The sequence below is a fragment of the Coregonus lavaretus genome (genome assembly GCF_964263955.1).
Source record: "Coregonus lavaretus genome assembly, chromosome: 2".
NCBI lineage: Eukaryota > Metazoa > Chordata > Actinopteri > Salmoniformes > Salmonidae > Coregonus > Coregonus lavaretus.
Genome location: NC_139989.1, coordinates 70146696 through 70165635, shown reverse-complemented (window position 1 = coordinate 70165635; position 18940 = coordinate 70146696). Strand labels below are relative to the sequence as shown.

Below are 18940 nucleotides of genomic sequence, written 5' to 3'. Positions count from 1 at the left end.
TGTGTGTATGTGTGTGTGTGATTGTGTGTGTGTGTGTGTGTGTGTGTGTGTGTGTGTGTGTGTGTGTGCGCGCGCGCGTGTGTGTATGTATGTGTGTGTGTGTGAGTGTGTGTGTGTGTGTGTGTGTGTGTGTGTGTGTGTGTGTGTGTGTGTGTGTGTGTGTGTGTGTGTGTGTGTGTGTGTGTGTGTGTGTGTGTGTGTGTGTGTGTGTGTGTGTGTGTGTGTGTGTGTGTGTGTGTGTGTGTGTGTGTGTGTGTGTGTGTGTGTGTGTGTGTGTGTGTGTGTGTGTGTGTGTGTGCATGCGTTTGTGTGTGCGCGTGTGTGTGTGTGTATGTATGTGTGTGTGCGTGCATGCGTGTGTGTGTGTGTGTGTGTGCATGCGTGTGTGTGGACGTTCCGGTTCTTTTGATTGGAGAGGAATGCCAATGCTTAGAGGAGGAGGGGAAGGGCACGGACACTGACACACACACACAAACACACACACACACACACAGGGAGATGTGACATGTCACTCTGCCACAGAGCTAAGGAATTCCCTCCTGGATGAGAGAATACTGGGAACCAGCTGAAACAGGGCCAGACACACACACACACGCACACATACAACACACACACAGACACACTTTTTCTGTCCCTGTTTTGTTTGGGGGGAATTATCTGAAGGTTGAGTTGCCAGATTGGGTTGAAACCTCCTTAATCTCCCCCTCCCTCAGCCTCACACCTTCCAGGTCACTAACTGGTCAATCTGTACTGACAACCCACCTCTCAGGCCAAACTGCCCCTCTTACAATAGACAAGACAACACATAGCCTGCTGCTTCCCCGAATGGCACCCTATTCGCTTTGTAGTGCGCTACTTTTCAACAGAGCCCTACGGGTCTTTTAGGGTGGAATTTGTGACGCACACATACACAACTCGCTACACTTAAAAAAACTCCTTGTGTAGTAAATACGGTGGTGTGGTATGTAACTATCGCTCGAACTAGCTGTGCTTACCACTCACTCTTTAGTGGACTTGCTTAGCTTAATAAACTAAAGTGGTACTGGCAAGAGCAGCGTGTTCTTGTATTTTTAGTGGATTTGCTTAGCTTAATAACCTAAAGTGGTACCGGCAAGAGCAGCCGTGTTCTTGTCTTTTTAGTAAATACTTGCAAAATAGAACAGTGTTAAGTCCTATGTAACTACCTAGTGGTTCTGTAGCTTACCTGGTATGAGGCTATTTACCAAATGTGTTGTTGCTAAGGCTGCGTGTGTGATGGAGAAGGGACTCAACAGTCAAGACACAAAACAACCACAGTCTGTTTTTTAAATTAAATTATTAAAGAATTGATCAACATCTTGATAACTGGTCCTGCATTTACTACATTACAGTACATATAAACATTCACACGTACACAGCAACAAAAACTGTCTCAAATAGCACACTATTCTCCTTACAGTACACTACTGTTGGCCTGAGCCACATAGAGCTCTGGCACAAAGTAGTGCCCTACATAGGGAATAGGGTTCCATTTGAGACTTGAGAAAACATCAAAGTATCTTAGTGGTAACAGGGCTGCAGGGTGAAGAGGTGAGGAGGAGAACACAACAGACTGCTGAGGCAACGGCCGCTTCCCAAATGGAACACTATTCCATCTCAACTTCTACAACATACCTACACTATGAAGAGAAAAGTAAAGGAGCGATGGAGGGAAGGAGGGAAGGAGGGAAGGAGGGGAGGAAGAGGGATGGAAGAAAGAAAGGAAGGAAGGAAGGAAGGAAGGAAGGAAGGAAGGAAGGAAGGAAGGAAGGAAGGAAGGAAGGAAGGAAGGAAGGATGAATGGATGGAAGGAAGGAAGGAAGGAGGGATGGAGGGAAAGGAAGGAAGGGAAGGAAGGAAGGAAGGAAGGAAGGAAGGAAGGAAGGAAGGAAGGAAGGAAGGAAGGAAGGAAGGAAGGAAGGAAGGAAGGAAGGAAGGAAGGAAGGAAGGAGTGTTGATGACTGGCCTTCACATGATAAGTCCCATGTATTCCTCTCTCCTCCTCCTCCCTCTCTTTTCTCCTCCCTCTCTTCTCCTCCTCCTCCTCCCCTCTCTCCTCCTCATCCCTCTCTCCTCCTCTCCCTCTCCTCCTCCTCCCTTTCTTCTCCTCCTCCTTCCCTCTCGCCTCCCTCCTCCCCCTCTTCTACTCCTCCTCCTCCCCCTCCTCATCCCTCTCTCCTCCTCCTCCCTCTTCCTCCTCCTCCCCTCCTCCTCTTCCTCCTCATCCCTCTCTCCTCCTCCTCCCTCTCTCCTCCTCATCCCTCTCTCCTCCTCCCTCCCTCCTCCCTCCTCCTCCTCCTCCCTCTCTTCTCCTCCTCCTCCTCCCTCTCTTCTCCTCCTTCTCCTCTCTCCTCCTCCTCCCTCTCTTCTCCTCCTCCTCCCTCTCCCACTCAGTTGGTAGAGCATGGCGTTTGCAACGCCAGGGTTGTGGGTTCGATTCCCACGGGGGTCCAGTATGAAAAAGAAAAAAATTATGTATGCACTCACTAACTGTAAGTCGCTCTGGATAAGAGCGTCTGCTAAATGACTAAAATGTAAATGTAAAAAATGTGTGAGAGAGTGTGTGTGTGTGTGTGTGTGTGTTGGACCCTGGAGGTCTAGTGTCCAGTGTGGGGATCTTGCACACGAAGGGAAAGGCTTTGTTACAGCTGTTATCATTCCAGGACCTCAGCGCTGTTAGAAACACACACACACAGCGCTGTTAGGGCCCGAAACAACACTATAACACACTGACTGACTCATCAGCTACGGACGTGTGTGTGTGTGTGCCTGCAATGTGTGTGAGCGAGTGTGTGTCTCTGAGTCCGTTTATACGACGTCCATGAGTGTGTGTATGCAATGTCTGTGTGTGTGTGTGTGTGTGTGTGAGACTCATTAACGCAAGTGTCTGTTTTGGCACCCAGTTGTCCTAATGATACACACAGTATATTACCCAACAAGGGAGACTGGAGAGTGATTCAGCCTTAACTGGTTATAGAGCCCTGGTGTCACAGCAAGGCCTGATGGGGGTTATAGATGTCTGGTGTTACAGCAAGGCCTGATGGGGGTTATAGAGGCCTGGTGTCACAGCAAGGCCTGATGGGGGTTATAGAGGCCTGGTGTCACAGCAAAGCCTGATGGGGGTTATAGATGCCTGGTGTCACAGCAAGGCCTGATGGGGGTTATGGAGGCCTGGTGTCACAGCAAGGCCTGATGGGGGTTATAGAGGCCTGGTGTCACAGCAAGGCCTGATGGGGGTTATAGATGCCTGGTGTCACAGCAAGGCCTGATGGGGGTTATAGCCTAAAGGCTCTTAAATGGCCAGGCATGTTTCTCTGAGTTTCTTTATGATAGATTAATTATTAATGACTAATTATTACACCCTGAAACTGTGTATAATGTGTTAGAAATGTGTGAGTGTAGGACCAGTAAAGGCTATGGCATTGAGCCACTATTTAGCAATGTGAGTAAGGAGTTAGGCCAGACAACAAAGACAACTGAGAAACTAAGATAAAGAGGCCTCCCAATTTAGGGAGGGGAGAAACTGTTATGAAAACATGGTGCAGAATATTGTGAGAACGGCAATAACTGAGTAATGCAGGGAGTAGGATATGTGTGTGTGTGTGTGTGTGTGTATGTATGTGTGTATGCATGTGTGTATATGTGTGTGTGTGTGTGAACTGATGGTCAGTAGAGCAGTTTTTAGAGTGGAAACTACAGCCCACCTACAGAGGGGAGGGATTTCTTTTTGTATGACGTATGAGTATAAAAGATGGACTCTGAAATTGTGATGGCAGAATTCTCAATGAATAAATATCTCTGACTATGCAGACCGGGACTCTGGCCGTTACTTAAATCCCAAAAGACTTACAACCTTTTGGGAGACGCACAGAGACACTAAAATAGTTTGTTAAATAATTCACGTAACACTTTACTAGTGTGTGTCCCTGCTATGCGTATGATTGTGAACATGTGTGTGTTCGTGCTTCCTGTGCATATGTGTGTGTGCATTCCTGCATGTGCTTTTGAGCCTCTGTGTGTGTGTGTGATGAGCAGGGACACATACTTGTACATAAATTCAGAGAAACACATCCAAAACAACCAATTAAGAACCTTTAGGTCATCCCCTAGCTCAATCATGTCTTACTAAGAACCTTTAGGTCATCCCCTGGCTCAATCATCTTATTAAGAACCTTTAGGTCATCCCCTGGCTCAATCATGTCTTATTAAGAACCTTTAGGTCATCCCCTGGCTCAATCATGTCTTATTAAGAACCTTTAGGTCATCCCCTGGCTCAATCATGTCTTATTAAGAACCTTTAGGTCATCCCCTGGCTCAATCATCTTATTAAGAACCTTTAGGTCATCCCCTGGCTCAATCATCTTATTAAGAACCTTTAGGTCATCCCCTGGCTCAATCATGTCTTATTAAGAACCTTTAGGTCATCCCCTGGCTCAATCATCTTATTAAGAACCTTTAGGTCATCCCCTGGCTCAATCATGTCTTATTAAGAACCTTTAGGTCATCCCCTGGCTCAATCATCTTATTAAGAACCTTTAGGTCATCCCCTGGCTCAATCATGTCTTATTAGGAACCTTTAGGTCATCCCGTCTCAATAATGTCTTATTAAGAACCTTTAGGTCATCCCCTGGCTCAATCATGTTTTATTAAGAACCTTTAGGTCATCCCCTGGCTCAATCATGTCTTATTAAGAACCTTTAGGTCATCCCCTGGCTCAATCATCTTATTAAGAACCTTTAGGTCATCCCCTGGCTCAATCATGTTTTATTAAGAACCTTTAGGTCATCCCCTGGCTCAATCATGTCTTATAAGAACCTTTAGGTCATCCCCTGGCTCAGTCATCTTATTAAGAACCTTTAGGTCATCCCCTGGCTCAATCATGTCTTATTAAGAACCTTTAGGTCATCCCCTTGCTCAATCATCTTATTAAGAACCTTTAGGTCATCCCCTGGCTCAATCATCTTATTAAGAACCTTTAGGTCATCCCCTGATTCAATCATCTTATTAAGAACCTTTAGGTCATCCCGTCTCAATCATGTCTTATTAAGAACCTTTAGGTCATCCACTGGCTCAATCATGTCTTATTATTCGTCATAATGATTGGACCAAGGCGCAGCGTGATATGCGTACATCTTTTTAATAGTGTACTGGCAACACGATACAAAATACAAAACAACCAAACGAAACGTGAAGTCCTCGGTTAACAACACAAACCAACACAGAACAAGATCCCACAAAACACAAGTGCACAACAGGCTGCCTAAGTATGGTTCCCAATCAGAGACAACAAGCAACAGCTGATTCTCGTTGCCTCTGATTGAGAACCACCCCGGCCAACCTAGAAAACACATGAACTAGAAACTGAACATAGAACACAAAACATAGACCCTACACACCCTGGCTCAACATATAAGAGTCCCCAGAGCCAGGGCGTGACATTAGGTCATCCCCTAGCTCAATCATGTCTTATTAAGAACCTTTAGGTCATCCCGTCTCAATCATGTCTTATTAAGAACCTTTATGTCACGATCGTCTTGAGAAGAAGTGGACCAATGCGCAGCGTGATAAGTGAACATACTTCTTTTATTCCAGAACAAAACAACAAACGATACGAAACGTGCAGTCCTACGGTTACACAAACCAAACGGAACAAGATCCCACAACACACTGTGGAAAACAGGCTACCTAAGTATGGTTCCCAATCAGAGACAACAAGCAACAGCTGATTCACGTTGCCTCTGATTGAGAACCACACCGGCCAACATAGAAACAAATGAACTAGAATATCACCCTAGCACACAAAACACAAAGAAATAACACACCCTGGCTCAACATAACAGAGTCCCAGAGCCAGGGCGTGACAGTACCCCCCCCCCCCCCCCCAAAGGCGCGGACTGCGACCGCGCCAAACATAAACTGAACAGGGGAGGGCCGGGTGGGCATTCCTCCTCGGAGGCGGTTCCGGCTCCGGGCATGACCCCCACTCCCTCTCTAACCCCCCAAAGCGCCCCTGGTCCGGTCTGGCCCTGCTGGCCGGAGCTGGACTGAACACTGGTGGAGCGGATTGCTCTAGCTCCGGAGTGGAGCAGCTGACCGGTGCCGGACAAGGCACCGGTGGAACAGGCACGGGCTGTGCCGGACTGACGACGCGCACCACAGGCTTGGTGCGGGGAGCATGGACCGGCCGAACCGGGCTGACGAAGCGCACCACTGGTTTGGTGCGGGGAGCAGGAACAGGCCGGACCGGGCTGACGACGCGCACCATTGGCTTGGTGCGGGGAGCAGGGACGGGCCGAACCGGGCTGACGAAGCGCACCACTGGCTTGGTGCGGGGAGCAGGGACGGGCCGAACCGGGCTGACGAAGCGCACCACTGGCTTGGTGCGGGGAGCAGGAACAGGCCGGACCGGGCTGACGACGCGCACCATTGGCTTGGTGCGGGGAGCAGCGACGGGCCGAACCGGGCTGACGAAGCGCACCACTGGTTTGGTGCGAGGGGCAGGAACAGGCCGGACCGGGCTGGCGACGCGCACCACAGGCTTGGTGCGAGGGGCAGGAACATGCCGGACCGGGCTGGCGACGCGCACCACAGGCTCGGTGCGAGGGACAGGAACAAGCCGGACCGTACTGGGGACACACACCACTGGCCCTACGCGGGGATCAGGAACGGGCCGGACTGGACTGGCAACACACCCCAGTACCTCTCGCCGTGCCTCTACATCCTCCTTCCCCCTGGTGACCAGTGACTCCCGTAACCTGGCGGCCTCCTGCTGCCCCGTCGTCCACGGCGTGAGCCCCCCCCTAAAATGTTTCTGGGCGTCTCTCCTCCCCGTGGGCCAGGCCTCCATGGCTCTCGCCAGACTCTTGCTCCTCTGCTCCCAAGTCCAGCCTCTCTCCTCCTCCCGCGGCTTGACCCAGTCGAGGTTGATGTTCGTTAGAGTCCTCTCTAGTGTTGGCTCCTGGACACGCTGCTTGGTCCAGTTAAGGTGGGATCTTCTGTCACGATCGTCTTGAGAAGAAGTGGACCAATGCGCAGCGTGATAAGTGAACATACTTATTTTATTCCAGAACAAAACAACAAACGATACGAAATGTGCAGTCCTACGGTTACACAAACCAAACGGAACAAGATCCCACAACATACTGTGGAAAACAGGCTGCCTAAGTATGGTTCCCAATCAGAGACAACAAGCAACAGCTGATTCACGTTGCCTCTGATTGAGAACCACACCGGCCAACATAGAAACAAATGAACTAGAATATCACCCTAGCACACAAAACACAAAGAAACAACACACCCTGGCTCAACATAACAGAGTCCCAGAGCCAGGGCGTGACACTTTAGGTCATCCCCTAGCTCAATCATGTCTTATTAAGAACCTTTAGGCCATCCCCTGGCTCAATCATGTCTTATTAAGAACCTTTAGGTCATCCCCTGGCTCAATCATGTCTTATTAAGAACCCTGGCTCAATCATCTTATTAAGAAACTTAAGTCATCCCGTGGCTCAATCATGTCTTTTTAAGAACCTTTAGGTCATCCCCTGGCTCAATCATGTCTTATTAAGAACCTTTAGGTCATCCCCTGGCTCAATCATCTTATTAAGAACCTTTAGGTCATCCCCTGGCTCAATCATGTTTTATTAAGGACCTTTAGGTCATCCCCTGGCTCAATCATGTCTTATTAAGAACCTTTAGGTCATCCCCTGGCTCAATCATCTTATTAAGAACCTTTAGGTCATCCCCTGGCTCAATCATGTCTTATTAAGAACCTTTAGGTCACCCCATCTCAATAATGTCTTATTAAGAACCTTTAGGTCATCCCGTCTCAATCATGTCTTATTAAGAACCTTTAGGTCATCTCCTGGTTCAATCATCTTATTAAGAACCATTAGGTCATCCCCTGGCTCAATCATGTCTTATTAAGAACCTTTAGGTCATCCCCTAGCTCAATCATGTCTTATTAAGAACCTTTAGGTCATCCCCTGGCTCAATCATCTTATTAAGACCCTTTAGGTCATCCCGTCTCAATCATGTCTTATTAAGAACCTTTAGGTCATCCCCTGGTTCAATCATCTTATTAAGAACCTTTAGGTCATCCCGTCTCAATCATGTCTTATTAATAACCTTTAGGTCATCCCGTCTCAATCATGTCTTATTAAGAACCTTTAGGTCATCCCCTGGCTCAATCATGTCTTATTAAGAACCTTTAGGTCATCCCGTCTCAATCATGTCTTATTAAGAACCTTTAGGTCATCCCCTGGCTCAATCATGTCTTATTAAGAACCTTTAGGTCATCCCCTTGCTCAATCATGTCTTACTAAGAACCTTTAGGTCATCCCCTGGCTCAAACATCTTATTAAGAACCTTTAGGTCATCCCCTGGCTCAATCATCTTATTAAGAACCTTTAGGTCATTCCCTGGCTCAATAATGTCTTATTAAGAACCTTTAGGTCATCCCCTGGCTCAATCATCTTATTAAGAACCTTTAGGTCATCCCCTGGTTCAATCATGTCTTATTGGGTAATACACTGTGTGTATGCATTCTTGACTGCCTGTGTGTGTGCCTGTGCGTGTATGCATCTTGCGCCTGTGTGTGTCTCACCGCTGTTCTGCCTGTACCAGATCTCGACACAGTCTTCCTCTTCAGGGATGCGGTGTACGCCATCGTCAGGCTGGTTGCCATCCCAGTAGCTGTATTCGTAGTTACTGCCGTCGGTCCACTCCAGAGTGCCCTCCTGTGGTCAGGAACAGTATGACATGGTACAAAATCACAACTTGGGCAGACTACTTAATGAAAACAGAAGTTTAGCTAAAACCTAAAACTGACCCTTATCTATACCCTAACCCCAACCCTAACTCCTAACCGTAACCTAATTTGAACCAATTTGGAAAGCAAATAAGAGGTATGTCAGCCATTCTGAAATTAGCCCACCCAACTACCTCATCCCCCTATTGTTATTTATTTAGCTAATTTGCACCCCAGTATCTCTATTTGCACATCATCTTTTGCACATCTATCAGTCCAGTGTTAATACGAAATTGTAACTATTTTGCACTATGGCCTATTTATTGCCTTACCTCCATAACTTACTACATTCGCACACACTGTATATATATTTTCTGTTGTATTTTTGACTTTATGTTTTGTTTACACCATATGTAACTGTGTTGTTGTTTTTATTGCACTGCTTTGCTTTATCTTGGCCAGGTCGCAGTTGTAAATGAGAACTTGTTCTCAACTGGCTTACCTGGTTAAATAAAGGTTAAATAAAAAAAAATAAAAAAAATGTCCTGTTAGCTGTTCCCATGAGAGTTGCACAGTAGTTGATGATGTCTGTTTAAAGGCTGAGTCGGTAGTTTATGATGGTTCTATAAAGGCTGAGTCAGTAGTTTATGATGGCTCTTTAAAGGCTGAGTCAGTAGTTTATGATGGCTCTATAAAGGCTGAGTCAGTAGTTTATGATGGCTCTATAAAGGCTGAGTCAGTAGTTTATGATGTCTCTTTAAAGGCTGAGTCAGTAGTTTATGATGGCTCTTTAAAGGCTGATTCAGTAGTTTATGATGGCTCTTTAAAGGCTGAGTCAGTAGTTTATGATGGTTCTTTAAAGGCTGAGTCAGTAGTTTATGATGGCTCTTTAAAGGCTGAGTCAGTAGTTTATGATGTCTCTTTAAAGGATGAGTCAGTAGTTTATGATGGCTCTTTAAAGGCTGAGTCAGTAGTTTATGATGGCTCTTTAAAGGCTGAGTCAGTAGTTTATGATGGCTCTTTAAAGGCTGAGTCAGTAGTTTATGATGGCTCTATAAAGGCTGAGTCAGTAGTTTATGATGTATCTTTAAAGGCTGAGTCAGTAGTTTATGATGGCTTTTTAAAGGCTGAGTCAGTAGTTTATGACGGCTCTTTAAAGGCTGAGTCACAAAGGCCAGTAAAGCCTCTCTACTCCTATAAACCCACTTAGTATACAGCTCAGGTTACACACACACTACTGATCTGGGTTCAGCTTAGTGTTTTACCCCTAATAGTTAAGGTTAGGATGGGGGAAGGGTAAACCGATCCTAGATCTGTTTTCGTAAAAGGGAACTTCCACCCTGGTCCAATATAACCACTCTGCAGTGAGTTCAGGCAACAGATATACAGATTGGATCCTCTGGGCGATAATCAACACCAACCCTGACTAAACCAAACAAACCTAGGGTGCGTCCTAAACCACTCCTTATTCCCTTTTGTAGCGCACTACTGTTGACCAGAGACCGGCTCTCCTCTGGTCAACAGTAGTGCATTATGGGAATAGGGTGGCCATTTGGGACGTAGGCTCAATCTAGGTTCTCCAGCTCTAGCTTGGTGACGTGGTGCCTCTGTAGTGGGTTTATGAGCAGCGTGTTAATGAACCAGCCTTTCAGATCTACAGAGAAATATCTATATCAGACAGCCTTATCTCACTGGCTTCCTATAGAGCTGGATTGATGGGCCCCCTGTAAACCCTCTGGGGTCTGTTAGCATATCTAGCAAAACCGGGAACATTCACAGAACATTAGCTTAGATTTCCATTAAGTTAGGGTTTTATCTAACATTAGGATTATAGCATCCCCAAAACATTCAAATAATGTTTTTGATAACAGATTATACTTATTATACTTATTATACACATTATACAGATGTTTTAAATGAAATATCCTTGGAATGTTCTAAAATTCACTAAAATGTTATGTACAACATCTGTAACAATCACCAAAGAAAAATTCCACAATAGTTCTCATTAGGTTTCCAGGTAATGTAATCATGTTTTTAGAACATACTGCCACAACAAAATGTGAGTGGGAACGTTCTTGCAACATCAGGCGAATGTTTTATACAAACATTATCTAATCATCAGCACAACTGAACAGTTTTTGTCTTATGAGAACATTTGCCGCAACCTAACAAATGTTCTGGGAACTTTCACAGAAAAAATGTTGGTTTGCTGGGTAGATGTAGAAGGAGTAGAACCAATGATGTATATAAACCCTGGATTGCTGATGCTATGTATTGGCCATTGAGAGGCTTTGAAGCAACCAGTCGGCCATATTGGCACTCCCCAGAAGAAGCAGTAGGAATTAATGGAATTCTACAGTATTTCAATTAAATGTTTCAAAGACAAAATGACATGTATTTAAGTATTTTTGTTGTTGTGTGGGGACACTAACATTAGTAATCTCTAAAATGTTTACATGAAGGAAACACTTTTTATAAAAATTTTAATTTTACATTTTGATGTTTAGCTCACACAATATAATTTAAAAGTATGCATTAAGGTGTTTCTAATAGAATAAATGTGTCAAAAACGAATGTTAATAAATGCATTTCTATAGCTCCAAAATATATTTTCAACACAGCGCCCCCTATCAGTCATCTAGTGTATATATAAATCGTTGAGTAGAAGTAGGGTTGCAAAATTCTGGTGACATTCCCAAAATGTCCTGGTTTTCTAAAAATCCCGGTTGGAAGATTCCTTGAATTACGAGGGAATAACGTCTGCGGAGACATCTGCAGAGATTTAATTCACGATAATTGTTGCAGATGTCAGCTCAAGCGTCAATTACCTTAGAAAGTAAAGTACAGTGTGCTTGTCGACAACACGCATTTGAGGTAGCGCTTATCCTGGCAGTGGTGCTTAATAAGGTTTCTGGAAAACTTCCGGAAGATTCTCGGAATTGGGAGGGAATAAGCAGGAAATCCAGAATCTTGGGAATTTTGGGAAAGATACCGGAATTTTTCAACCCTCAGTGCTTACCTGTCTCCTGTCGTGAAGGCCGATCCATATGTCTGTTGGTATCCCTGGGATACGGCTGTTGACGAGATCGTAGACAAACACATTCTCCTCCCAGCTGAAAAATCAGACAATGGATAGTTAGAGATAGAGAGAGGTGTGTGTGTGTGTGTATGTGTGTGTGTGTGTGTGTGTGTATCCTCTCACCTGTAGTGTGGAAGTGTGTGGACCTTTGTGTGTGTATATGGACAGGTATCCCTCTCACCTGTGTATGGAGGTGAGTTTGGCAGACTTGAGGCCATTGGAGAATTCAGCGCAGTACAGGTCAGCCTCTGCCCAGGTCCTGTTCAGGGGGAAGAAACGGTAGCAGTGACCTTCAAACTCAGTCCAGAACAACGGACAGGTGACTGGAAGGCCTGGGTCTGGCATCTGGAGGGGGAAGGCTGGGGGAGGGAGGGAGGGAGGGAAGAGAGAGAGAGGGGGAGGGAGGGAGGGAGGGAGGGAGGGAGGGAGGGAGGGAGAGAGGGAGGGAGGGGAGAGAGGGGGGTAAGGAGATGGGAAAGGGAGAGGGGAGAGGGAGGGTCAGGGAGGAGAGAGAGGGAGGGGGAGGGAGGGAGGGAGGGAGGGAAGAGAGAAGAGAGAGAGAGAAGAGAGAGAGAGAGAGAGAGAGAGAGAGAGAGAGAGAGAGAGAGAGAGAGAGAGAGAGAGAGAGAGAGAGAGAGAGAGAGAGAGAGAGAGAGAGAGAGAGAGAGAGAGAGAGAGAGAGAGAGAGAGAGAGAGGGAGTGGGAGGGAGTGGGAGGGGAGAGGGAGGGGAGGAAACAGAGAACGGAGGGGGAGAGAGAGAGGGAGGGAGGGAGGGAGGATACCATATGTAACTGAAATGTTGAAAGAGAATAGGTTACACTTCTCTTAAGTTATTGTGAATACTAAGCATTCAATGTTTTCCTTGTCATTTTCATTATCAAGTTAGAACTGGTTCAATGTAGCTAGTCAGACTACAGCACTCCTATCCCAAAATTTACAGATGTATTTTCCAAGTGATAATCTGAAGTGATAATCTCATCATTGTAGGCTACGTATGACGTTTTAAATGTATGTATTTCAGTCCCAGACTAATAATGTTCTGTACTGTGTAGTATGTCATGCTTCATGTGGACCCCAGGACGAGTAGCTGATGCTTCTGCAGCAGCAAATGGGGATCCTAATGAATACCAAATACCAAATTGTAACTTGTTTATGTACTTACCCAAAGGTAGACTTTCAGGTACTCTGTATCACTTCACCAAAGGTAGACTTTCAGTTACTCAATATCACTTCACCAAAGGTAGACTTTCAGTTACTCTCTATCACTTCACCAAGACTTTCAGTTACTGTGTATCACTTTACCAAAGGTAGACTTTCAGTTACTCTGTATCACTTCACCAAAGGTAGACTTTCAGTTACTCTATATCACTTCACCAAAGGTAGACTTTCAGTTACTTTGTAACACTTCACCAAAGGTAGACTTTCAGGTACTCTGTATCACTTCACCAAAGGTAGACTTTCAGTTACTCTATATCACTTAACCAAAGGTAGACTTTCAGTTACTCTATATCACTTCACCAAAGGTAGACCTTCAGTTACTTTGTAACACTTCACCAAGACTTTCAGTTACTCTGTAACACTTCACCAAAGGTAGACTTCAGTTAGTCTGTATCACTTCACCAAAGGTAGACTTTCAGTTACTCTATATCACTTAACCAAAGGTAGACTATCAGTTACTCTATATCACTTCACCAAAGGTAGACTTTCAGTTACTTTGTAACACTTCACCAAGACTTTCAGTTACTCTGTAACACTTCACCAAAGGTAGACTTCAGTTAGTCTGTATCACTTCACCAAAGGTAGAATTTCGGTTACTCTGTATCACTTCAACAAAGGTAGACTTTCAGTTACTCTATATCATTTCACCAAGACTTTCAGTTACTCTGTATCACTTCACCAATACTTTCAGTTACTCTGTATCACTTCACCAAGACTTTCAGTTACTCTGTATCACTTCACCAATACTTTCAGTTACTCTGTATCACTTCACCAAGAATTTCAGTTACTCTGTTTCACTTCACCAAAGGTAGACTTTCAGTTACTCTCTATCACTTCACCAAAGGTAGACTTTCAGTTACTCTCTATCACTTCACCAAAGGTAGACTTTCAGTTACTCTCTATCACTTCACCAAGACTTTCAGTTACTCTGTAACACTTCACCAAAACTTTCAGTTACTATTTATCACTTCACCAAAGGTAGACTTTCAGTTACTCAATATCACTTCACCAAAGGTAGACTTTCAGTTACTCTTTAACACTTCACCAAAGGTAGACTTTCAGTTACTCTGTATCACTTCACCAATAATTTCAGTTACTCTGTAACACTACACCAAATGTAGACTTTCAGTTACTCTATATCACTTCACCAAAGTTAGACTTTCAGTTACTCTGTATCTCTTTACCAAGACTTTCAGTTACTCTGTAACACTTCACCAAAGGTAGACTTCCAGTTAGTCTGTATCACTTCACCAAAGGTAGACTTTCAGTTACTCTGTATCACTTCACCAAAGGTAGACTTTCAGTTACTCTGTATCACTTCACCAAAGGTAGACTTTCAGTTACTCTGTATTATTTCACCAAGACTTTCAATTACTCTGTATCACTTCACCAAGACTTTCAGTTACTGTGTATCACTTTACCAAAGGTAGACTTTCAGTTACTCTGTATCACCTCACCAAGACTTTCAGTTACTCTGTATCACTTCACCAAGACTTTCAGTTACTCTGTAACACTTCACCAAAGGTAGACTTTCAGTTACTCTGTATCACTTCACCAAAGGTAGACTTTCAGTTACTCTGTATCACTTCACCAAAGGTAGACTTTCAGTTACTCTGTATCACTTCACCAAAGGTAGACTTTCAGTTACTCTGTATTATTTCACCAAGACTTTCAGTTACTCTGTATCACTTCACCAAGACTTTCAGTTACTACAGTGAGGGAAAAAAGTATTTGATCCCCTGCTGATTTTGTACATTTGCCCACTGACAAAGAAATGATCAGTCTATAATTTTAATGGTAGGTTTATTTGAACAGTGAGAGACAGAATAACAACAACAAAAATCCTGAAAAATGCATGTCAAAAATGTTATAAACTGATTTGCATTTTAATGAGGGAAATAAGTATTTGACCCCTCTGCAAAACATGACTTAGTACTTGGTGGCAAAACCCTTGTTGGCAATCACAGAGGTCAGACGTTTCTTGTAGTTGGCCACCAGGTTTGCTCACATCTCAGGAGGGATTTTGTCCCACTCCTCTTTGCAGATCTTCTCCAAGTCATTAAGGTTTCGAGGCTGACGTTTGGCAACTCAAACCTTCAGCTCCCTCCACAGATTTTCTATGGGATTAAGGTCGAGACTGGCTAGGCCACTCCAGGACCTTAATGTGCTTCTTCTTGAGCCACTCCTTTGTTGCCTTGGCCGTGTGTTTTGGGTCATTGTCATGCTGGAATATCCATCCAAGATTTGACGGTACATGGCCCCGTCCATCGTCCCTTTGATGCGGTGAAGTTGTCCTGTCCCCTTAGCAGAAAAACACCCCCAAAGCATAATGTTTCCACCTCCATGTTTGACGGTGGGGATGGTGTTCTTGGGGTCATAGGCAGCATTCCACCTCCTCCATACACGGCGAGTTGAATTGATGCCAAAGAGCTCCATTTTGGTCTCATCTGACCACAACACTTTCACCCAGTTCTCCTCTGAATCATTCAGATGTTCATTGGCAAACTTCAGACAGGCATATATATGTGCTTTCTTGAGCAGGGGGACCTTGCGGGCGCTTCAGGATTTCAGTCCTTCACGGCGTAGTGTGTTAACAATTGTTTTCTTGGTGACTATGGTCCCAGCTGCCTTGAGATCATTGACAAGATCCTCCCGTGTAGTTCTGAGCTGATTCCTCACCGTTCTCATGATCATTGCAACTCCACGAGGTGAGATCTTGCATGGAGCCCCAGGCCGAGGGAGATTGACAGTTATTTTGTGTTTCTTCCGTTTGCAAATAATCGCACCAACTGTTGTCATCTTCTCACCAAGCTGCTTGGCGATGGTCTTGTAGCCCATTCCAGCCTTGGAGGCTCTTTGGTCCTAGTCCCTGACATCCTTGGAGAGCTCTTTGGTCTTGGCCATGGTGGAGAGTTTGGAATCTGATTGATTGATTGCTTCTGTGGACAGGTGTCTTTTATACAGGTAACAAGCTGAGATTAGGAGCACTCCCTTTAAGAGTGTGCTCCTAATCTCAGCTCGTTACCTGTATAAAAGACACCTGGGAGCCAGACATCTTTCTGATTGAGAGGGGGTCAAATGCTTATTTCCCTCATTAAAATGCAAATCAATTTATAAAATTTTTGACATGCGTTTTTCTGGATTTTTTTGTTGTTATTCTGTCTCTCACTGTTCAAATAAACCTACCATTAAAATTATAGACGGATCATTTTTTTGTCAGTGGGCAAACGTACAAAATCAGCAGGGGATCAAATACTTTTTTCCCTCACTGTATGTATCACTTCACCAAAGGTAGACTTTCAGTTACTCTGTAACACCCCCAAAGGTATACTTTCAGTTACTCTGTATCACTTCACCAAAGGTAGACTTTCAGTTACTCTGTATCACTTCACCAAAGGTAGACTTTCTGTTTCTCTGTATCACTTCACCAAAGGTATACTTTCAGTTACTCAATATCACATCACCAAAGGTAGACTTTCAGTTACTCTGTATCACTTCACCAAAGGTAGACTTTCAGTTACTCTGTATCACTTCACCAAAGGTAGACTTTCTGTTTCTCTGTATCACTTCACCAAAGGTATACTTTCAGTTACTCAATATCACATCACCAAAGGTAGACTTTCAGTTACTCTGTATATGTTGAAAAAAAACAGGTTGCACTTCTCTATAACACTCCTATCCCAAAGTTCACCGAAGTTCAAATGGTTTCTACATTCTCACATCTCCTAACTGAAGCCATAGGGTGTGTCCCAAATGACACCCTATTCCCTATATAGAGCCCTATGGGCCCTGGTCAAAAGTAGTGCACTAAATAGGGAATAGGGTGCCATTTGGCATTTATCCATACTCTTCCTAAAAAACGAAATAGAGGTGCGTGGCTGAGACACCGAGGGCAGACTTTCTCCTAAAACTACACGTCTGTCACACCAGCCTTGGCTTTGGCGCCCCCTCCCTTCCAGCTCAGGCATTCGGCGTCGCCGGCCTTCTAGCTGCTGCCGAACCTGCTGCTGGCAAACGCCCTTCACTCATCAACCCCGGACTTGTCTCGACATCATTACACACACCTGGATCCAATCCCCACTCTATCACTATATACTCCCTCTGTCGTTTGTCTTTGTCGGTCATTGTATATGTTGCTTGTTTTCCTGAGAGGAATCTCTCCTACTATTTCCTGAGTGCTATATATTTTGCACTGTGGGTTTCGTCCCGCTTTAAGCTATGGCGCTTTAATAAATTCAGTAGTTCTAAACCTGCGACTGCCTCCTGCCTAATCCTCTCTACACTTGTGACAACATCTCTGTGTCCAGTAGCTTTCCATTAGACTCCAGACACCCCAACTAAACTCTCACAACCGCTTCAAAAATGTCAGTTAAATTCTTCTTTTATCAAAACCAGTTAGATGAAATCCAGCCACACAGCCTCGACGGAGAAGAAGTAAAATGTATCAAGGAATATGATTTCTGGATTTTACAAAAAAGACAAACGGCAGTTTAAAAATCAACCAGTCAAAGTTCTATCTCTTGAAATATTAAAACTTAACAGTAAACACTTAACAGAAAACTGAAAAATACTCTCATTAGAAACAATACATTGTAACACAAACGAGATACATCTAGACATATCAAATAAAGGTTTAAAAGACTGTACATGTCACAGTATAGGAATGTAGCCATGCAATTTCTATACGAGAACATACATCTAGTCTTTAGCTCCTCCAGCCCTAGCCCTAGGCGGTCTCTCCCTCCAGCTGCCCCAGAAAGGAGCCCTGTGGTCAGGGTGGCTCCCTGCTCCTGCCCCCTGATCCCCTGGTTCTGCTGGAAGCCTGGTTCCTCAGCCCGGGTGGTTAACTAACTAACAAACTGACTGACTGACTAACTAACTAACCCATTGTGAGTGACTGTGGATAGAGCATTGGGAAATGCTATCACCTTTCCCCTTCTAGAATACCAAGGACTCCCAGGGATCTACTTCAACGACTATACCCAGATAAAGCACACCTTCTCCACCAAATGTTTGTTAGCGCCGTAGCCGGGACACCTAAATAGTAGTACTCACCGTGTGTGATCTTGATGTTGGTGGAGGGGATCGTCCTCACAGGAAGAGCCCAGAGGAGCAGGGCCAGACACAACTCCCAGCAGAGCATCTTCAAACAGAAACACACATAGACAGACGGAGAGATAATCTACATCCACTGACTTGGAATATGAGTGTGTGGATGTGTGGCTCTTTTTCTGTGTGGTTGAGAGAGAGAGAGAGAGAGAGAGAGAGAGAGAGAGAGAGAGAGAGAGAGAGAGAGAGAGAGAGAGAGAGAGAGAGAGAGAGAGAGAGAGAGAGAGAGAGAGAGAGAGAGAGAGAGAGAGAGAGAGAGAGAGAGAGAGAGAGAGAGAGAGAGAGAGAGAGAGAGAGAGAGAGAGAGAAATGAGAGGGGAAGTGCAGTGTGAGTGTGTGTGTGAGTCAGCGTTGAGTAGTAGCTCTGGGAGATTAGATGGTATCTCTCAGTCGTGTGCAGGGAGAAATCAGTGTGTGTGTGTGAGAGAGCGAGAGAGAGAGAAACAGAGAGGGAGAGAGGGGAAAAGGAGAGAGAGACTCACACCCAAATACACATGTCCAACACTGAAGGAGGAGGGGAGAAGAGTTTAACCCTCAACACTGAAGGAAGAGGGGAGAAGGGTTTAAGCCTCAACACTGAAGGGGGGAGGGGAGAAGAGTTTAACCCTCAACACTGAAGGAGGAGGGGAGAAGAGTTTCACCCTCAACACTGAAGAGGGGAGGGGAGAACATACTATTAAACATAACAAATGATTCACAAACACTTTCACAAACAAACCAGATGTAACATTGACAAGCCAGAAGTATTATGATATCACAGTATTCA

At 44.8% G+C, this 18940-nt stretch overlaps 1 protein-coding gene across 1 annotated transcript; it reads right to left on the bottom strand.

The window, feature by feature from the left end:
- Positions 1-1529: 1529 nt before the first annotated feature.
- On the bottom strand, positions 1530-18208 carry LOC311140236 (C-type lectin domain family 19 member A-like; the record flags this gene model as incomplete). The annotated part of the gene is made up of 6 exons (XM_084175186.1): positions 1530-1554; positions 2607-2691; positions 8621-8753; positions 11787-11880; positions 12028-12205; positions 18121-18208. 6 exons carry the CDS (start codon positions 18206-18208, stop codon positions 1530-1532), a joined length of 603 nt encoding a protein of 200 aa, XP_084031312.1.
- Positions 18209-18940: the final 732 nt, after the last annotated feature.